The sequence below is a fragment of the Dermacentor variabilis genome, chromosome 4, assembly GCF_050947875.1.
Source record: "Dermacentor variabilis isolate Ectoservices chromosome 4, ASM5094787v1, whole genome shotgun sequence".
NCBI classification, from domain to species: Eukaryota; Metazoa; Arthropoda; class Arachnida; order Ixodida; family Ixodidae; genus Dermacentor; species Dermacentor variabilis.
In genome coordinates, this window is record NC_134571.1 from 192,833,758 (window position 1) to 192,853,932 (window position 20,175).

A 20,175-nucleotide genomic window follows, 5' to 3' on the forward strand; every position below is an offset into this window, starting at 1 on the left:
TAAAAAGGTGTATGTACCAGTATTAGAGTGTTCTTTTCAGCTACTACTTTAAGACTCATGAGCCAGCTATGTTTCCATAGGGCCGGATCCAGCTGCACAGGGTCACCACTGCACTGCAGTTTCTTACAGGAGCATGGACGTCTGCATAAATAAAGTTTCGCATTTTTTACACACTGCAAATGCCCAGAGTTTTTATCAATCATTTACTCACGGACACAGGGGTACGTTATCATTTTCATTCAATAAAGAGGTATAAAGATAGATGAAAAGCTATTGAACATGTTTGTGTTTTCTATCCGCAGTCACTGAAAAGGCTCGAATGCTACACCATACGGGTTCCCTACTGTTAGCTTCGCCGCAATGCATCTTTGTTAGGAGGTCAAGTATACACAATGTATTGCGGTGAAGCACATCAATAGTGTAACGGGGCCATGGCCCCGTTACACTATTGCACTGTCACTGGATATGGTGCGATACTCGCGGCGCTCGCCGTCAGGTCCCCTGGCACAGCAAAAGCACAGTAGGCGCCTAATAAATATACTGGCAGGCTTTGAGAGATATCTTGGGCCTAGCTGTGGTGATTTGAGCGCTTGTTTCGCCAACCTAGCACGCTCTGTATACAAGATTGTAACGGAACTTCGGTACGCGCTCCTTAATTATATAGGAACGCGTACCTTAATTTTATGTTATATATAGGTCCGCACGCGCCTCAGAGTAACTACGAATCTGTACCGCGTAGCCGATCAGTGTTGCTGTACAGCTTTGACAATACAGCTATGAAACTATTGCATGGCGACATCCATTTTTCGCACTTCTACATACAGGATACGAAATGTGCTCCAATTCATCAAAGCGTCGGCGCGGCTTAATGCTTTGCCAGTGTTGCTGTACAGCTGTGAGAATTATCTAGGGCTATTAAAGTGGTTAGCGACCTTCAGTTTTCTTACTTTCTCATAGAACAGTTGAACTCGTAAACTGTTTCCGTTCCCGCGCAAATCGCCTTAATAAAGGGACACTAAAGTGAAAAATGATTTCTTCTGAATCAGTAAATTACCGTTCTACAACACCAAAAACACCACTCTTACAACGATAAGACGTTTGGTAAGCCAGAAAAAGCGCAATTGGAACGAAATACGGGTGGCGACGCCTACTTAAATGACTCTGCCTAGGCACTGCGGAGGTTTCTTAGCGCGTATTGCATGGGGTTGTCCCATAGACATGACAGCATTGCGGAGTGCAGTCGAGTTTGTTTACGCTCCGCCGCTGGCTGCCCGCACGGTGAGGCAGTGGGCACGGACGCCCCATTTGATGATAGCTGCGTCTGAAGGGGCAATTGAGGTTCTGACTGGTGTTGTATAAGTCGCGGGTCGCTTTTTTCGTCGCCACGACAGATTGCATTTTTTACAAGCATAGCTCCAGGAGGGCACATGTAACCGGGTAACAGAGGTCTCAGGAGAGCACCTGAGGTTACAGTAAAGCAGGTGGCACAGGATCTCCATGGCACCCAAGGGCTAGCGGGAGGATCAAAGCTGGAAGCAGGGCGGCACGTGCGTGGGTTGGGGCCGCGGAGGCCGAAGCGTGCCGCAGGAAGTGTTCGCATAAAAAACTGCCTGTCCGCGATAGCGGACAGCCCATTTTATACACGCCTGGCACGCGCAGGCCTCGGCGAGCCACACCCACGGACCAGTCCGGGTTCTAGCTTTGGTATCCCCGTTGAGGCGCCGCCAATAATGCGAAAAAAAAAAATGACACGTTTTCGCAATTAGAGAAAGACACGATTGAAATCAAATATGATTACGTCCAGCCGCCAACTTGTGACGCTGATAAGTTCAGAACTACCGCGCCCCGCGACTTCTGCAACCCAAGTCAGAACTTTGCCTCTGAAGGTACGTCGGACATCCAGTGACTCTAGTCGGACAGACTTTCTCGCGCCTGCGGCGCTGGTGCTGGGTCAGTCATCGTCACCGGCGGCCACTTGCGTTCAAGCCCGGTTGCTAAGGCAACCGCTTGAGCAAGCGCGCTTTCTATATTTTCAATATATGCGACGCGGACTGCGCGCCTGGGCTGGACTACAGTCGTTACTGCTCCCACAGAAACATCTGTGATGTTATTTACAAAGTACATCCTCGTAACGTGCGAAAAAGCTACGATCCGCCACGACTTAGCCCGCTGCTTCACCTACTTTACCGCGCCCGCAGCCAGCGTCCGAGCGTAAACTCGACCCAACTCTGCAATGCCGGCACGCCTAGGGACACACGCCTACAACACGCGATAAAAATGCTGTCAGCGAAAATTGCTATGCGACGTGCGCGGCAGAGCGATTCTTTTCGCCCCAATCGCGCCATGTGAAACAGCACATAAGAAACCTGCCCTAGTACCTAGTAGTACCTACACAGGGTCATATATTCAAGGAGCAAAAGCCCCCAGATTTTCTCTATCGCGCCCGCTCTTGCATGCGCCTGCGCACAAAAGATTGGCGATCCCTCAAATGAACGTCATAGTGAACGTCTCGTGATTCTGTGCTGCTAGCTTGGCCACAGAACGGCTTGGCTAGCACAGGATGGATAGTTGGGCGTGTTGGTTAAGCATGATCTGAAGTGTGATCTGTGTGTATGTGTGTTTCTTCTTCGTCCTTCGTCATTTTAGCGCTTTCACTTCAGATCTAGCTTGGCTAGGGACGAACGGAGCGCACAATCCTAACGCATGCGCAGAAAGAGCGGGTAAATCCAATTTTGATGTGCTCGTCCTGCTGGTCCTGCTACGTGCTACTACAGAACACTTCGCGCAACGTTTGTAAATACTTTGACTTTGCGTGCGTAGATGAATGCGACAAGTACGAGATACGCCATCGAAGTGCGGGAGCCCGTCTGCACAAGGCGACCCGTTTGCCTTATTTTTGATAGAGCTCGGACTCGAAGCATATTCTTGCACTCCTGCTGCTCTACACGGCAAGGTGAGAAATTTTGTTTGATAGCCTGCGCTGCATTTCGAGCTATTTCGTTTTGGGCACGTTGGGCCGCACTTGTTGCTCTGGCACAGTTAGCGAACAACAGCTTGGCCACTGTAGGAAGTTTGGCATGTACTGAATCTACTGGGACATGTTTGTGGCGCTTTCTGTGGGCATTTCGGGACTCGAGTCATGAGTTTGCTATGGAGCAAAATGTGATCTACGGGACAACGAACGCACGAACGCGTTGAAAACGCTCGCTTACAAAAAAAAAAAAAAAGAACCGTTATGTAGACGGTAACGTGTCGAAGCAGTGTGTTGCCTCAAAGCGTCCAGTTTTTATTCGCATACCGAAAACACGGCATGGTCTCGCACTTTTTTTGAGCGCGCGCCTAACATAAGAGAACATCCAAGACTACCTAATTGAAACCAATCGATTTCCATGTTAGATTGATCGTTCTCCCTCCCAACCATAGCTTTCTTTTATTTCTTATCTATAATTAATTACTATTATTATTATTATTATTATTATTATTATTATTATTATTATTATCTTATACCCGGTTTTCATCTGATTATTTCCTTTTTTCTCCAAACACAAAACGTTTATTTGTAAACTCACACGCCCAAATTGTTAACTCCCTTGTTATCATTATTATTTTTAGGCACCTAATTAAACCGCCCGATTCTTGGCCAAACCCCCACTGGGGGTATGTGCCACGGCCACTCAGGACACCAACAACAACAACGTCGGGCCAAGTGCGGTTTGGCTGTCGCTCCTCGGAGTGTGGCCTCTGTGGTCTCCTATCGCGGACGCAGGAGCCAAATATTGTGTTGAAGAATAAGCGTCAGTCGTTCGTGTATTTGTGCTTGTAAGGGGCAGCTAATAATCTTGAGGAATTGTGGAAATGATTAGAAATAATTTGAAGGAGCCGCCATCGTGTATAGTATTGATGCGTCATTGGCGTGCGCACTTTATGTCAAAGCTAATTGCCCTTGTTCGTAATCTCGCCTGTTCACTTTCGCACGTTTCGTCTCTTCAAGCGGTTTATATCAGAATGACACGTGCGCTTGCAATTTACGTTTTTCAACAGATGACGTCATGTAGACCCTCGTACGGCAGCTACTGTTGTGTAACGTGGTGCCAAAACAACGGAAGAACGCAAAAGAAGCCCGGAACCTGTTTCTTTCGCATCCCACGGGACAGCAGGTTTGTTGTGTTACGAGTTTGCAGCTGTCTGTTTCTCTTATTGCTTTAATGAGAATACCTAGCCATGTTGAATATTTGCACACTATTATAACTTCTTTCAAGTTGAAGCAATTGCGTGATAGGACTGACGTGTATCTGTACTCCTAAATCACTTTGAGAGTTTGAAAGTGTAATGAGCATCTTCAGGTGGCAGCGGATTGACCACGTTATGACAAAGCAATATAATGCAAGGTTTTTTTTGTGGCATAAGCAGTATAACCATTGCACATGTCAGTTATGTGTAGGTGCAAAGTTTTTGTTGGATTTTTTTTTTAACATTAGCGAAATTGAAGAATGGGGTGCGATCGCCCAAGAAGCTCACTTTCCGATCGTACTGTTTGGCTGTTGTGTCACAAAGTGGGCCGTCAAATAGCACAACATGTCTTGGCTGAAAACATGCTGTTGTCAGTTTCGTTTTCATTATTTCCTGTTATAACAGTGTGTTGTTGTTTTGTATTTTGTGTTTGTACTTCAAGAATAACACTACAAAAGAAAAGAGAACCCGGAAAAGAGATACAGCAAGCACTCAGGTACTTGCGCTGTTCCGTGACTTTTCATTCCCATCATGAACCAACTTGCCCGACAACACTTCTTTAACATCTCTCTTCCATTGTTTCTAAACCTTTTGTTAGTGTAACACACCCTGTCAAAATCTGCAGTAAGGATTTCAGTATTATTACAGATATTTTTGAAAATGTATTTTCGATTCAGTCCTGCTCATCAAAAGCAGCCTTTTTGATTTTTCAACGCATCACTAGATTTATGTTTTGATGCCTGTATTGGAGAACTCGCCTGGCTTTACAGTTTTGCCGTGTGACAAACCTGCTGTTTCTGTTGCTGCCTGAGCCAACGGTGTAGTGCACGCAGATGAATACCATGCCAGTGTCACAAAAGTTGCATTATTTCTTCAATTCTCCGCCCCCGCCTCCTAGGTATACACGCCCATTAAGCATCGCTTCATTAAGAATGGGCCGCAAGCCTGCGTGCCACGCTGTTTTGCATAAATGGTAGGCAACGTGAACTTTGGTACATCCCAGGCATGTTGAGCTATGTGCATTTGTGACTGTTGATTTGTGTGTAATTATATTGTACACCGCAGAAGGTGACCGCTGGTAGTGTCTAAACCACAATGGCCATACACCCAGGCTACGTGAAGCTGAGTGCTTCCGTGGCAGTTGTTTTGTGTGTTATTAAATTACTTGCCAATATAGGTGACCGCTAGCAGAGTGAACCACGCTTACTTCGAGGGTCACTTACGGGCCGCATTGTGGTTACGGACTGTCAACACACCCAGTTTATGTGATTTTTGGTTCTGTGGACTTTAAACATTTGCTTTCCCGATTACTCTTTAGAAATGTACTTTGTACCGATGTTCACTGTTCATATTAAGATTGCACATCGTAATTGTTCAACATTGTTACATCTATTCTTTGGAATTGTCACCTTCATACTTTGTGTTACATATTCACATTGATTACTTAATAACGCCAGTTTGTTTTGTTGTTGAGAAATTGCATTAAATTACTGCCCTTTGCTTGACTTCATCAGGCCTTTGTCTCATTCACGACAGCAATTGGCGAAAGGCAGACACCAAACCACCCCCTCTACTCGAGACTCTACTCGAGAGGACCTAATGCATCGACTCTGAGTCGTGACAGCCAGGTAGGATCCACAGAGAACAGGTTGATTACCTGGCTTCTCAGCTGCTTTGCCCTCAGGAGCAACTCTCTGGGAGTTTCCTGCCAGTATGTGTGAGGCCCTTCAGACATGGGCAAGCCCTGTTGCAAGTGTCCTTGCTGCGGCGGCTGGTTCTCCTTGACCTCCTCATCACCGTCTTGGAGCTCCAGCTCCCCTGCCTTTAAAGCAATGTTGTGGTGAGCAGTGCAGACGACTGCGACAATTGTGGCTGCTTCTTTAAGCTGATAAAGAAGGGTCCAGTACCTTTGAAGTCATCGGAACCTTGCCTTCAAGACACCAATGCCCCTCTCCAAAACATTCCTCATGGAGGCATGTGCCGGGTTGTAGCGCCCCTCCGGAGTGTGAATGCCATGCTGGCCTGGCACAAGTGTGAGCAGGCATGGCTCAAGTGGGTAGCGCTCTTCTCCTGCATGTTAGAAACATAACTGTGTAATATACTTCAGTGACTGCAGCATGTCTGCAGAGCTTGCCAAGCACGCATACGACACGTCGAAAGTTAGTAGTGAGGTAGCCTAAGAGTGGTGAGTGCCTCCAAATGAGTCGTGGCAGGATCCGGGGAAGTGATAATCGATGTCCACGATGCACATGTTAGCATCACACACCTGGATGGCGGAACAAACGGATGAAAAATAGTTCAGAATAATGAATTTGAGCTGGAATGTTTTCGTGTTCCATGTCGTGATGACTGCTAAACACTGTCTGAAAATGTTTCTAGACCAATATTGTTCTAATCATTATTTTTTAGACACAGCTGCATTCGTTCTCACACTAGTAAAAAGCAATCTCAGAAATAGTTTTCTTTAGTTATTGCAAGAAATGTGCCAAAAGCAACATCCAGGAGATATTTATGAAATAACGCTCATCGTAGCTGCATTTTTTGTTCAATGCATACTCTTATACCGGTGCCACATGGCCACTATCGATCGCGTTCCATTTGATCAAATTTGAAATTCTCAACCGCAATTACCTCCCTCCCACAGGTTGAGCAAATGAGTAAATCTCGACCGAGAAATTCAATTCTGAATGGGCTCGATCACGATTGATAGTATGTTACGTGACATCCATATTGTACACACTATGATGACATTACATGAAACCTGTAAATTACTATAAAAGAGAGGGTGCAATAAGTGCAGATCGTGAGTACTTACGACCATGGTATTCAAAGCATAGAAGCCTTCCCTCGACATGAAGCTCGCAGTCTTGCCAGGCTGAGTCTTTCAGGCTCAGCCGTTTTATGGCTATTTGCGTCTCGTCGACACAAGCCACTACACTGAGAATGCAGCTGCGATCTGAAAAGGCCGGCTTTGTGCTAGCCTTTGCTGGCCGGTGTCAACAGGAAGCTCATCTAGTGCTGTTGCCGGCCCACCGTGGTTATTGCCTCCGCAACTGCATGAATACTCTCTCTCAAGGAAGCCTACCCCATTGAGGTGAATTCTTCGCTGCCGATGGATCTTTGGAAGCTACCTGTCGCGAAGAAACGGACAGCACAAAGCACCTACTCTTGCGTTGTGATGCCACCGGTCCGAAGGCCACCGATGGGGTCCTCAAATTGTTCGCAGAGGCATTGCACAGTGCTCTTTCAGAGCCTGAAGTGCCCGCGGAACTCTTCCTCTGTCAACTCGTCAAAGGTGTCCCGGAAGATTCGTTGCTGAGGCTGGCCGAGAGACTCCAAAAGTATGACAATAGGAGCAGCCATTATGACTCATGAGTGCCAAACACTGAATGTGGTTCCCTGAGCGCAACCTGAAATGGCGAGCATTCTCGACAAATGCACTCACATCATTCAACAATTAAAGAAAAGAACACCATTTACGTTTATCACAGCACAAGCATGACATTTACTTTCGTTGCTATTACAATTGTTTTCAATAATTAACATCGCTAACATTCTGTGACGGCGGGTCACATTTTAATCTTGAAAAATGGGACCCGTGCCAGAGCGGCAAGCGACGACATTACAAGCAGACAACAGGCGCATCGTCTGCTACTAGCGTTACTACAGCAGTGGCCATTCATTCCTCAAAGTGAATGACCTTGTCGACTGTCCCACGCTAGCAGACGACTCCACTCGGTTTTCAAATGATTAACAGGAGCATGACGTATGTGCGTTTTGTGGTCCCGCCCCGGTGCAATGGCGGCATTGATGAAACGCGCGGGCGCCAACAACTCACAAGAGGGCAATCAATCGAACGAACGGAAAAGCGAGCTGTTGGTGTGATTGCACCCTTGTATCGCTTTGAGCCAAACATTATGCAAGCTGCTACAGCTGTTAAGTGATTTCAAAACCAGCATACTTTTTTTTAGTTTTGAGAAATAACATCCTGCTTCCTAACTGCCTGATGCATCATTCATGCATGTACGTGCTCATGTTGAGAGGCAATAAAATATTTAATGCTTATTGTTTGTGGGAAACGACCTGTTTTAATATGTGCGCAGGTCGGCAGCATGGGTGACATACTCCCGAAGGGCTGACCTTATGGAAAAGCCAGCCAGCGTATTGTACAATTCATACAGGATGTGCAGCGACCATTTCACTGCACAAGATTTCATGGACCCAGGGCACACGCGGCTCACAAAAAAAGCTGTACCTACAGTTTACCCAGGTATGCAATGTCGCAGGGAGTTTCACCACAGTCTTGGTGCACCTTTGCTGTAGTTAATGGGTGTCTCTGAATGCCTTCATAGAATCGTTAGTGGTGCCAGTTTTGTGGCATTTATTCCAGCATGGACCAGCATCAAGTAGACATTTACTTGTATTTAATTCTTGCAGATTCTCTTGATGTGTCGCCTACTCAAGTTTTTGTGGTTACGTCACCTCAAAGCACCGTCCCAGAGGACCATCTGGAAAAAGCTATATGCATCATCTCCTTGTCTGAAGACCCTGCTGTGCAAGGTGCATGCAGTGTCCAGTGTTTGCTAATGGCAATCTCATTAAAACCCAAATTTATCAATATATGTAGGCTACAGCCATCCTGTGGATGATGAACAAGCCAGTGAGGATGTCGTGGAAGAAACATGCGAGAAAAGCTCCCTCGTGGCAGCAAGCCATGTTGCCAAAGGTGAGTTGGCGTTAAGTTTTGCCTGACAAAGTGGCAATGACAGGCTATTTTGCAGGAAGCCTGCAGGTGATGTCTGGCTGCAACACCTCCTTGAGCGAGCTAGATGCTGCAGACTCTCAAGTGGACCTGTCTGGCAGCAGTTCGATCGGGGCTGAGTGTTATGCTGTTCATGGTAACTCATATCAAGTGTCACTCTTGTTGGTAATTACTTTTGAAAAGACTGCATGCGCGGTAACTGGAAAATCAAGGCACGCAGTCTTCATGCAATACTATACCTAACTGGACATGTTTTACTTTTGGCACAGTCCCAAAGTACAAAATGTTTTTCAGGGCAATTCTTCATGTGGTGCAAACTTTCACATATTTTTGCTATGGGTGTATCGTTATGTTGCATAATCATGTGGCTGAGAACACATCTGTACATCTGTACACATCTGTACACATCTGTACACATCTAAGCTGCAGCAGCTGTTCACAGCAAATGTGCCAAAGTCATGATAACAAACTAATACATATTATTTCCCACTACTTCTTGTTGTGCCACAAACTGAGAAAGCCCCGAAGGGGCGTCCGCATCAGTAGGCGTTTGGTGTGCTCTGACACCACGTACCCGAGTACACGTGGGTTGGACCCTCCTGTAGGTAGCCGTGTGTGGCTTAGCCATGTCTGGGAAAAGGGGGAGCCTGGGGGTTGGAGCCAATGCTGGGTATTCAGACCTTTAAGGCCCCCCCCCCCCCTCCCCGATGGAGGCAAAACACCTCTTTGGCATCTGGTTCACATAGATGGCACTTCCAGACGGAGTGAGAGGGCGGGGCTCCGGAATCACATTCAACATCATGACTTTTGCCGAGTCAGGATCATGCTGGTGCGGTTGTAGCGGAGGCAGCTTGCTGAGGCCGTCGGCATGGACCATCTGCCATCCACGTCGGTGGAGTAGAGAGTAGTGGTGGTAGCCATTTAAGAAAATGGAGCAATGCAGCATACATGGCGACATTTATGGAATCTAACAATTGGGAACAAACAACCTAAGCAGTGGCTTATGATCCGTGTGAATTTGAAATGGGCAGCCATACACGTAATCGTGGAACTTTCTCGCACCTGCCACAATAGTGAGTGCCTCTTCGTTGATCTGCATATAGTGTGTCTCGGCAGTGGACAAGGTTTGCAAACAAAGGTAGTCGGAGCTTTGGTGCCATCTGGCAATGGGTGGCTGAGCATGGCTCCAACACCATACGGGGATGCATCGCACGCAATGATCACTGGTATGCTTTCGTCAAAATATGTAAAAACTTGGTTGGATGCCAAGAGCTGTTTCGCACCGACAAAGGCACTATGTTGCTCTCGACCCCAGACCCAGGTTGCATGCTTGTACAGAAGGCGATGCAAGGGCTCGTCAATTGTGGCCTTGTGGGGTAGGGAAGCGTCATAGAAGTTGACGAGCCTGAAAAAAGCATGCAGTTCGGCTTTGTTTTTGAGGCAAGGTGCGTTTATGATTGCCTGTGTCTTGCTTGATGTTGGATGGACCTCCTCGGCATTGATAAGGAATCCCAGAAATTCCACGTGATCCGCACCAAAATAGCACTTGTCCTGGTTGACCCTCAGCCCGACTTCTTGAAATTGTCTGAGGGCATCGCGGAGGCAGCGAGAAAGCTCTTTGGTTGAGGCACCAGCAATGATGATGCCATCAAAATATGAAACAATGCCTGGTATGCCATGCAATAGGGCTTCCATCAGATTTTGAAAAATGCCGGGCACGACCCTGACCCCAAACTGGTCTTCGGGCATGGAATGCCCCCCTGGTGTGTCACTACAGTTTGTGTGTCCGCAGCTTCCTCAGTCACTGACAGCTGTTGGTACATCTAGGCCAAGTCTAGTTTTGGGAATACCTTTTCACCCGATAGGGAGGCGAGCAGATGGCTGATCACTGGCACAGGATACGCCCCAGGGCTGCAGGGCCTTGTTAATAGTGCACTTTTAGTCAGCACAAATGCGCATACAGTCACGCCCACCTATAATGATACCGATTTTAACAATATATTGTTTATAACAATCAAAAGCTGCTGAACCGTCAACTTTTGTATGTGGGACATAATAGTTCTGCAGAAACCCGCAAGGTTGAGAGAAGTAATTAAGGGAAATTGAGACAGCACTGTCCTGTGTGTTCCTGCCTTCTGTCTTCGTCATATTGCGTTGCCCCTTCAAGACGGTAAAAAGGAAACCCATGCTGGTTCCTTGAAAGAAAAGCCTCGCAGTTGAAGAGAAATTGTCAGATTTATCAACGACTCAAAGCAAAGGCAAGAGTTTGACGTACTAGTTCTGCAGAAACCCACAAAGTGGAGAGAAGTAATTAAGGGAAATTGAGACATCCATCCAATCGTAGCAATTGCTGCAAAGGAAACCCATACTGGCTCCTCGAAAGAAAAGCCTCGTAGTTGAAGAAAAGTGGGGAAATAACCCGCTTACTACAATTTCCCCAGGCTGCATTATTGGTCATAACAGTCTGGTTGCTGGGTGTCCATGCCCAAAGGTAATGGAATGGGAAATCCTTGAAAAGAAGAAAGAAAAAGTGAAATGCGAGCCGCTGCATGAACACTCGCCACCCCAACTGCCGCCATGCGCTTCTCTCCATAAGAGAGGCACACGAGCCTCACACGCATCTCTCCCATCGCCCTTCCACCCCTCCAAACATGAATTGACCGTGCCAATTGCACTGATAGCGCTGCTGGCACTTCTCCCAGATTGGTCGCTCAGCCCTCACAGTTGGTTCTTTACTCTATGGTCCTCACTCTGCGCAATTCTGCTAATGGATTAAGTCACTCGTGCTTGTCTTTGTTCGTTCATAGAAGTTGTTCCTGTCCATGTTGTTTCTCAGCCTAGCTTGACTTGCCGCTGATACGGAAGATGGCTGATCTGCCCATTGATTATCGGCAATGCATGACGTCGCTGGTGAAAAAAAGGTACACTGCTGCAGATTTGAAAACGTGAAGTGCTTGTAACTGATGAGGCGATCGTCACGAGCGTGCCTGCATTGAATAGTGACAGTCACAGCCACGATGGCGGCGCCGGCAGGGCAGGCTGCTTCGACATTGTCCCCGCGGGAGGTCCTGTAAATGATTCAGTCCCTCGTGGACTTGTTTTTGGAGGGACCTTCTGCTTCACTATGTAGGGCATGTGGATGCCTTGGAGAAGGATGTCGGCAAGCTTCACATAAAGCAAGCAAGGCTGACGGACGTGCGGTTTTCTCATGCAAGCCAGTGGGAAGTACGTGGTGAGGTTCTTTTGGCAATCTTGCTCCAGCGTTTTTTCTGGATTTGTCACTTGCAATCTTTCTGCATTATTTAAAAGGTGCCTTTTGGGGCCACCAAAGCAATGCCTCGGCGGAGCTTGTATATCACTTGCCACCTGTGACCCTTTGCATTTGTTATAGCAGTGCCATTCTTAAACGCTGACAGCCGCAGCTTGTTAACAACATGCAATCGGAGCATGCAGGAAGCAGAGTTAAACAGGTCAACAGAGTCAGAAGCATAACAGAGTAAGGGGGTGTGGGGAGAACTGGCATCCCCGCCATTATAGTTTTCTCAGAATGGCTACGTTGTCCCCCACTTTGAGTTTTTTTCATGCAACTCCATTAAAACAATTATCGGTTATAACAATGGGATTTTCCTGGTACTTAAATATGGTCATAAGTATCTTCGTTTGCCTTCAAAGGAGTTATAATAGGTGCTTCCCATTTGGTGTAGTCGATGGGCTCAGGAATTCCTGGTAGTATCAGCTTGTCTAGTTTGGCTTCAATTTTGGGGTGGAACGCAAATTCGAACCTTCAAGCGGACTGGTGCAACGTCTGAATTGAGAGCGAACTGCACTGGCGGTCCACTGTAACAACCGAGCACTTTGTCGAATATGGAAACAAAATCTCTTAGTATGTCTTCGCACAGAGCAGGCAGCTGGCTGACATGTTGCACCCCAGTGATACTGATGCCAAATGCTGGGAACCAATCCACACCGAGCAGGCTCGGGCACTCGCCTTTGACGATTACCACTTTCAGTAACTCGTTAAAATGGTTGAATGCCACTCTTACTGTGCTAATTCCATGCATCGCAATGTGGCTGTTGGTAATCTCTTTACAATATCAAGAGGTTGCTGCTTTGGAAGTCATCCATTCGGAAAAATCTTTCTGCTGTGGCATCGGAAATGAGCGAGAACGTTGTCCCTAAGTTCACTTTCATTTGGCACGCTGAGCCCTCGATGCTTACGTTGACATACACTTTCTCCTTGGTGGCTTCCGGCGGCTTATGAATGGAGGCTGGCGCACCATCGTTGCAGTATGAGATATTTTTGTGAGAGGCGCCCTTGAATTCATTCTTGCTTCTGTTTTCCCAGTATGCTCGTGGGTCGGACCGCCCTTGCAAATGACATACTCTGGCACTGTGCCTTGTTCTTCCACAATTTCGGCACTGTGTGTCCCTGAAATGACAGAGACTGCACTGACTAACGCACGTTCCACTCTGCAATCTGTCCTTCCGCATACGGGCAATAGCTCGTGAACATAGAACGTCTTCCTCCATAGTGTCCTGCTCTTCGGCGTTGTCCCCCATCATTCCTTGGTGCACTGGCTCCATTCGTGTTGTGGCAGTGCTAGAGCAGGGCAGAAGGTCAACCTCCCAGTCCACAGCTTCTGCCACGGTGGTCTCATCCATGGCACTGATGAGCGTCACCTCCTCCTTCGCTAACAGTCGGCTCTTCACCTTTTTGTTGTATAGTAACAGGAAACAGTCCCACAATACAGTGTCGAGGGCTGTGAAATTTCAATGCTGGGCTGAGCTCTGGAGGGCCGCAGGGTAACCGGCAGCTGACGCTCCTGGCTCCTAGTTTTGGCGACGAAAATCATAACGCCTTGCCAGTTCGCATGGTTTCAGGGCAAGATACTCTTGCCGGGCAAACAGTATCGTTGAAAGCGTGGTGTCCAACTATGTCGGTGCCACGTGGTCTTTGGCTAACTGGAATGTCACAGGAGCACATTGGATGAACATTGGCACATTGGAAGGTGAACCTCTGCCTGTCGGCATTCTTTGTAGTGGCCTTCCAAAAAGAACTCTAATTATTGAGTGTAAACCTCCTAGTCCTCCTGCTGAGGTAAATCAAATGGCCTGATGTAACCTTCCGTGGCAGCGCTCATCAGACTTTTTGGTGGGGGCGTTGTCCTTTTCCTTCAGTTGGCTCCGACAGTGAATCTTCGATGAGATAACTCTCAGGGATAGCATTTCATTAACTAGGCGCCGGTCCCATCCTTGCCGCCAGTGCTGTATCGCGGAAGCGACGCCACAAGCAAAGTTGCCAACATCCTAAAACTACAGTCATGGCAGGCAAGTGGTGGCAGCATGCAAACAGAACAGGTGAAGATGCTTATCACAGTGGGTATTGCGGCGATAGCTGTGAATGCGGCGTGCGATGACCTGGGTGGAGATTTGCTGGTACAATAAGAAACTGTGCATGCTGTAGTTTTCACAGGAGATGTTTAACTATATACTGTTCTTGATAGCGTACGCCACACGCTTTTCTCGTTCACACGGGATCTAGTGGCTGGAAAATGTATACGTTCAGTCTGCAGCAGAAAAGGGCAGTGCATTTTAAAAGCATGCGGTATGCTTCCGATGGCACTATGCGCTGTGCAACAGGTGGGCAGAGATGCTTATTGCAATAGGATTGGCGGTGATAGCTGTGGAATCCCACGTGCGACGACCCTGGAGAAGATTTGCTGGTACCAAAATGAGAAACTGAGTGCGCACCAGCGTTTTCATGCCAGGTGGGTGAGTATGTATCCAAACAAATGCGTCCAAGAAAGATCGCTTTATTTACGTTTTAATGACCCTGTGCACAGAACAAGTGGTTGATGCATTGCTGCCCGCACTTCTGCTTACTTGCAACCAAGTCCTCCTGTATTGCTGTACAGTTTCGCTGTACGCCGATGCAAGGACTGCAAAGGCTTGAGTCCAATCCGCCTTTGGGAGGCTCTGGAGTGCATGGCACGTCATTGTCCGAGTCAGAATCACTGTTTGACAGTGGGAGAACTTGCTCAATTATTTCCTCATCGTTCAGTTCAGCATACGACAAAGCCACGCTGTCGACATCTGCAAAATCTTCATACCCAATGTTGGCAGGAATTGGCATACCGCTGCCTAGCAGGTCATCAATGATGTCCGCATTTGAACTCGTGGTAGGTGGCAGTTCATCCTCTTCAGTTGGAGTCAGGCTTATTTGGACTGTGACTCATGACTCATTTGGAGTCAGACTGCAAGGGCACTATTCGTGCCATTTGACACGGACTATCTATAACTTGAAGAGGGAAAATAGAGGAATTTCGGATCAAGCTACAGAACAGGTATTTGGCTTTAACTCAGGAAGAGGACCTTAGTGTTGAAGGTATGAATGACAATCTTATGGGCATCATTAAGGAGTTTGCAATAGAAGTCGGTGGTAACTCCTTTAGACAAGATGCCAGTAAGCTATCGCAGGGGACGAAAGATCTTCACTTTCTTTCCTTAAAGGCCCCACATGGGGGTGTTACATAAGGGGTGGGTTGTACAGAGATGTTACTAATGCCACAGGTTTTTAACAAGACAGGTACAATGGATACACTTTGAATAAAAAGTGATGGACAGGTGATTGAAACAATGTCGTGGGGAAGGCCATTCCATTCTGAAGCTGCGCGGCAAAAAAATGATGCAGAAAAAGTTGTGGTGCCAGAACGGGGTCGGGCGACTTGAAGTAGATGGCCCGTGTGAGGGGAAGTGCGCGCGGTGGGAGCGATGTAAGGTGGATGGCTGAAAGAACTGTGATAAAACTTGTGGTAAAGTGATAGTGTGGCGATCCTGCGGCGAGACGAAAGAGTGGGCAGTCGAGATTCATTTTTAAGGGATGACATGCTGATATCGTATGAATAAGAAGAATGAATCAAGCGAGCAGCACAATTTTGCGCTGCTTCGATAGCGTTAATCAAATAAACTTGGTGAGGGCTCCAGATTGGTGATGCATACTCAAGTTTGGGCCGAATTAGCGATTGGTAAGCCAAAAGTCTCACGTGGTAGGGTGAGTGACGCAGATGACGTTTTAGAAATCCTAATGATTGGTTAGCCGCTGAAATGAGATGCGTGACATGGGTGCGCCAGGAAAGATCAGGGGTTAGTGTTACACCAAGGTATTTATAGGATTCACTTGTTTCAACTGGTATGTTAGCGATTTCATAGGGAAATTGGAGCGGGTTTTTGTGGCGGTGGAAGGAAACTAATTTACATTTGTTAGGATTAAGGGTCATTAGCCAGCGGTTACACCAGTCGAACACTTTATTAAGATCATTCTGCAGGGCTATTTGGTCAGATATGTTAGTTATTTTGCGGTAGATAACGCAGTCGTCAGCGAACATGCGGATGTTACATGATAAATTGTTAGGCAAGTCGTTGATATATACTAGAAATAAAAGTGGGCAGAGGACAGATCCTGCGGCATGCCGGACGTTATAGGGAGCAAGTTAGACTTGACATTTTAAGGGAAACAAACTGAGAGCAGTTAGTCAGAAATTATGCGATCCAGTTTAGAACGTCGGGTGGCAGATTTAGTTGAGAGAGCTTCATTAGTAGACACTTGTGTGGTACTTTATCGAAAGCCTTGGTGAAGTCAAGAAAAACAGCATCTGTTTGTAGCTTAGTGTCGAGATTAGCATGCAGGTCGTGAAGAAAAAGGGCTAGTTGGGATTCGCATGAGAGGCCTTTTCAAAGTCCATGTTGAGAGGGTTTAAAAACGCTGTTAGAATCAAGGAACTGCATGATCTGAGAGTATATATGTTCCATGAGTTTGCAACACACACTGGTTAGAGATATGGGGCAGTAATTTAACGGACAGTCTCTGTTGGCTGCTTTGTGCACTGGAATGACCTTCCCGCACTTCCAGTCGTAAGGGAGGATTCCTGAGGAGAGTGACTGGGAAAACAGCAAAAGTAAAAATTCGGCAGATATGTGCATAGTGTTTTTTAAGAGCTTGGAATTTATTTCGTCCGTACGAGTAGAAGACGACAGCTTCATTTTTTCAATTAAAGACAGGATACCAGAGAAACGAGTGCTTATGGGTGGCATTTCAGGTAAACTAACAGAAAACAGTTCTGTTGCAGTAGGGTTAGGTTCATTCGTAAAGACAGACGAAAAGGCTATATTAAATATATTGGCACTTTTTGAACAACCTGCTTCTTGATCAGATTGATTAGTAAGGATAACAGGAGGAGTGTCATGTGGGTTTAGAATTTGCCAGAAACGTTAGGGTGAATCAGTAAGGATTTTTGGTAGCTCAGTGGGAAAGAAAAAGTATTTAGCATTGCGCACTTCTGTTAAATATGCTTTTTCGGCAATGTTGCATTTTTCCCATGCGCAAACACTGTTTCTAGTCTTGGTGACACAAAAAAGAGGTTTCTTCTTGTTTTCAAGCGATTTTAATGACTTAGTAAACCAAGGTTTATGGCGGGTGGGATGGAAAGTTACCATAGGGATGAATTCACCAGCTGACCGGTTCATATTGTTTTTGAAGAGTAACCAGTTTTCGTTAATAGGTCGTTCCCAAAAACAATCTTGAAACGATGGAAAAAAGGCATCAAGTTCACCAATGATGGCCCCATAGTTCCCCTTGTCATATATTCAAATTGTTTTACTGCAAGCTTGACGTATTTAGGGCACAAAAGCAAAATTAGCGTGAATTACTTTGTGGTCACTTATTTCATTTAGAAATGCTATAGAAGACAGGCTGCCTGGATCTGTTGTTAAGGTTATGTCAAGAATATTGGTGGTATCGGAAGTGACTCGTGTAGGTTGTGAGATCAGCTGAGTAAGATTAAAGTTTAGACAGATGTCAAGAAATTTGTTAGCTTCTTTCGCATTGGGTGGTGACGAGGTTAGGGTCATCCAATCGATATTCGGAAAGTTAGTCTCCAAAGAGAACGATGCGAGCATTTGGGCATTTCGTTGAAAGTTTGGTTAATATACTATTAAGTTGTGTGAGAAATCTGGACTGTATCTAGGAGGCCTGTAGCAAACACCTAAGAGCACCGACTGTGGTGCGGAACGACAGATTAACCAAAATATTTCAAGGTCGGAGGATATTTTGATAGCAGAGCATGAAAGTTGTTTGCTTGCAGCAATGAGGACGCCCCCGCCACGTGTGCCGGGACGATCCTTTCTAAAAAGATTAAAGTTAGGCAAGTCAGATAAAACGTTGCCGTCGGTGACGTCAGAAGTCAGCCACATTTCAGTTAGTATAAGTAAATTGCTACTGGATGCAGATACAAGGCTCGTTACGTGGTGGGGTTTAGAAAGAAAGCTGCAAATGTCTGTGAAAATAATGGAAAAGAGAGATTAGCTTTGTGACCAAGAATGGAACCATTTAATGGTCTGGGGTAAAGAGAGGGTAGCTATGTTTTTTTCTTCGACAGTTTTGGTTGTATCGTCGAATATGTAGCGTTTGGAGCCCATAAATAATGTTTTATATCGTAAAAGAAAAGGACCAGATTTTTCTTTAGCAAAGGCGAGAAGGTGCTTCCGTGCGTTCCGAACGTGAGGCGAGAAATATTCCCCAATGCTAAAATCTGTATTTTTGAGTTGAGGACCATTAGCAAGAACAGTTTCTTTGGTTTTAAAAGAGTTAAATTTTACTATTATGGGGTGGCACCGATCTCGCAAGTGGCGACCAAGACGGTGGGCATGCTCTATTTCCTTTATTCAATGGATACATTGAAATGGTTCCTGCAAAATGCAGTGATTAGCTCATCAGACTGAGCGTTGGTCTCGGATGGCGTGTTGTACGCTATGCCGTAAAACAAGTTGTTTTGTTGGGAGCGGTTTTCCATGTTGTCCAGCCGAGTCTTTAATACCGAGACCTGTCGAGCAGTCTGGGAGGTGGTGGTTGCAACGGTGTCTAATTCCGTTCAGAGCGTTTGAAGCTGGTAGTAGTGCGATTCTAAACTGTCGATTCTTTTGCCTAGTTCGGAAATGGTTTTAGCGGTGCTTGAGAGCTGACTTTTTAGGCTCTGCACGTCACCAATGAGCTGGGCTTGACCGGAAGACAAGCCTTTTAGTTCATTTAGTATTTCATCTAGGGTGGGGGGTCCTGGGTTAGTTTCAATGTCTCCGGACAACATAAGTAGCAAAGAAGAAACAATGTTAACACAATCACACACGATACAAATACAGCACTGACGGCTCGATAGCTGAATAAGGCATCGATTGCTCGATTTTTTAGCGAAAAGGCGATACTAGTTACTGACCTGCATGGTGAACATACGTAGATTAAACCGTGTCGTGGCACAGCCACTGAGCCCACAGAGCGCTCCCGGCTGGCAGGGATGATTTATACACAGTGCGCCTGATGAAGTCGATGACGGTGTGGCCTTGAATTCACTTTGGAGCGCCCAGTTTCCAGGTTCCAGCATCACAGAAACTGCAGTGGCCAACGATGGAAGTAGGCGCCAGTTGTCCACGGTGACGAGGCTTGCCGGGAAAGGGCAGTTCATGTGGATCGCTGATACAGGGCCCAGAAGAACGAGGAACAGCACGCAGGAGATAGCGCAAACGAAATCCTGCATGGTGAACAGAAGTGGATTAAACCGTGTCGTGGCACAGCCACCGAGCCCACCCAAGAAGATCAAGAAGCGCCAATGTATGAAAGCCTCTAACCCTACAGCTAGAATAGAACTGGCAGAACTTTCCAAGGTAATCAACAAGCGTAAGACAGCTGACATAAGGAAGCATAATATGGATAGAATTGAACATGCTCTCAGGAATGGAGGAAGCCTAAAAGCAGTGAAGAAACTAGGTATAGGCAATAATCAGTTGTATGTGTTAAGAGACAAAGCCGGCAATATTATTACTAATATGGATGAGATAGTTCAAGTGGCTGAGGAGTTCTATAGATATTTGTACAGTACCAGTGGCACCCACGACCATAATGGAAGAGAGGATAATCTAGAGGAATTTGAATTCCTACAAGTAACGCCGAAAGAAGTAAAGAAAGCCTTGGGAGCTATGCAAAGGGGGAAGGCAACTGGGGAGGATCAGGTAACAGCAGATTTGTTGAAGGGTGGTGGGCAGATTGTTCTAGAAAAACTGCCCACCCTCTATACACAATGCCTCTTGACTTCGAGCATACTGGAATCTTCGAAGAATGCTAACATAATCCTAATCCA

General features: G+C 46.4%; 1 protein-coding gene across 4 annotated transcripts in view; it reads left to right on the forward strand.

Annotated features, from left to right (window-relative positions):
- Positions 1 to 2,575: 2,575 nt before the first annotated feature.
- The window catches only part of LOC142580030 (uncharacterized), a 33,307-nt gene continuing 15,707 nt past the window's right edge, over positions 2,576 to 20,175 (forward strand). Inside the window, exons 1-7 of one of the 4 annotated variants that reach the window (XM_075690769.1) lie at positions 2,576 to 2,953; positions 4,042 to 4,157; positions 4,673 to 4,726; positions 8,334 to 8,500; positions 8,668 to 8,790; positions 8,858 to 8,956; positions 9,012 to 9,157. In XM_075690769.1, the coding sequence (XP_075546884.1) occupies positions 2,825 to 2,953; positions 4,042 to 4,157; positions 4,673 to 4,726; positions 8,334 to 8,500; positions 8,668 to 8,790; positions 8,858 to 8,956; positions 9,012 to 9,157 (834 nt within the window). In that variant the 5' untranslated portion in view covers positions 2,576 to 2,824. The remainder of the gene's footprint in view (positions 2,954 to 4,041; positions 4,158 to 4,672; positions 4,727 to 8,333; positions 8,501 to 8,667; positions 8,791 to 8,857; positions 8,957 to 9,011; positions 9,158 to 20,175) is intronic. The other 3 variants (XM_075690766.1, XM_075690767.1, XM_075690768.1) reach the window with 3 other exon arrangements.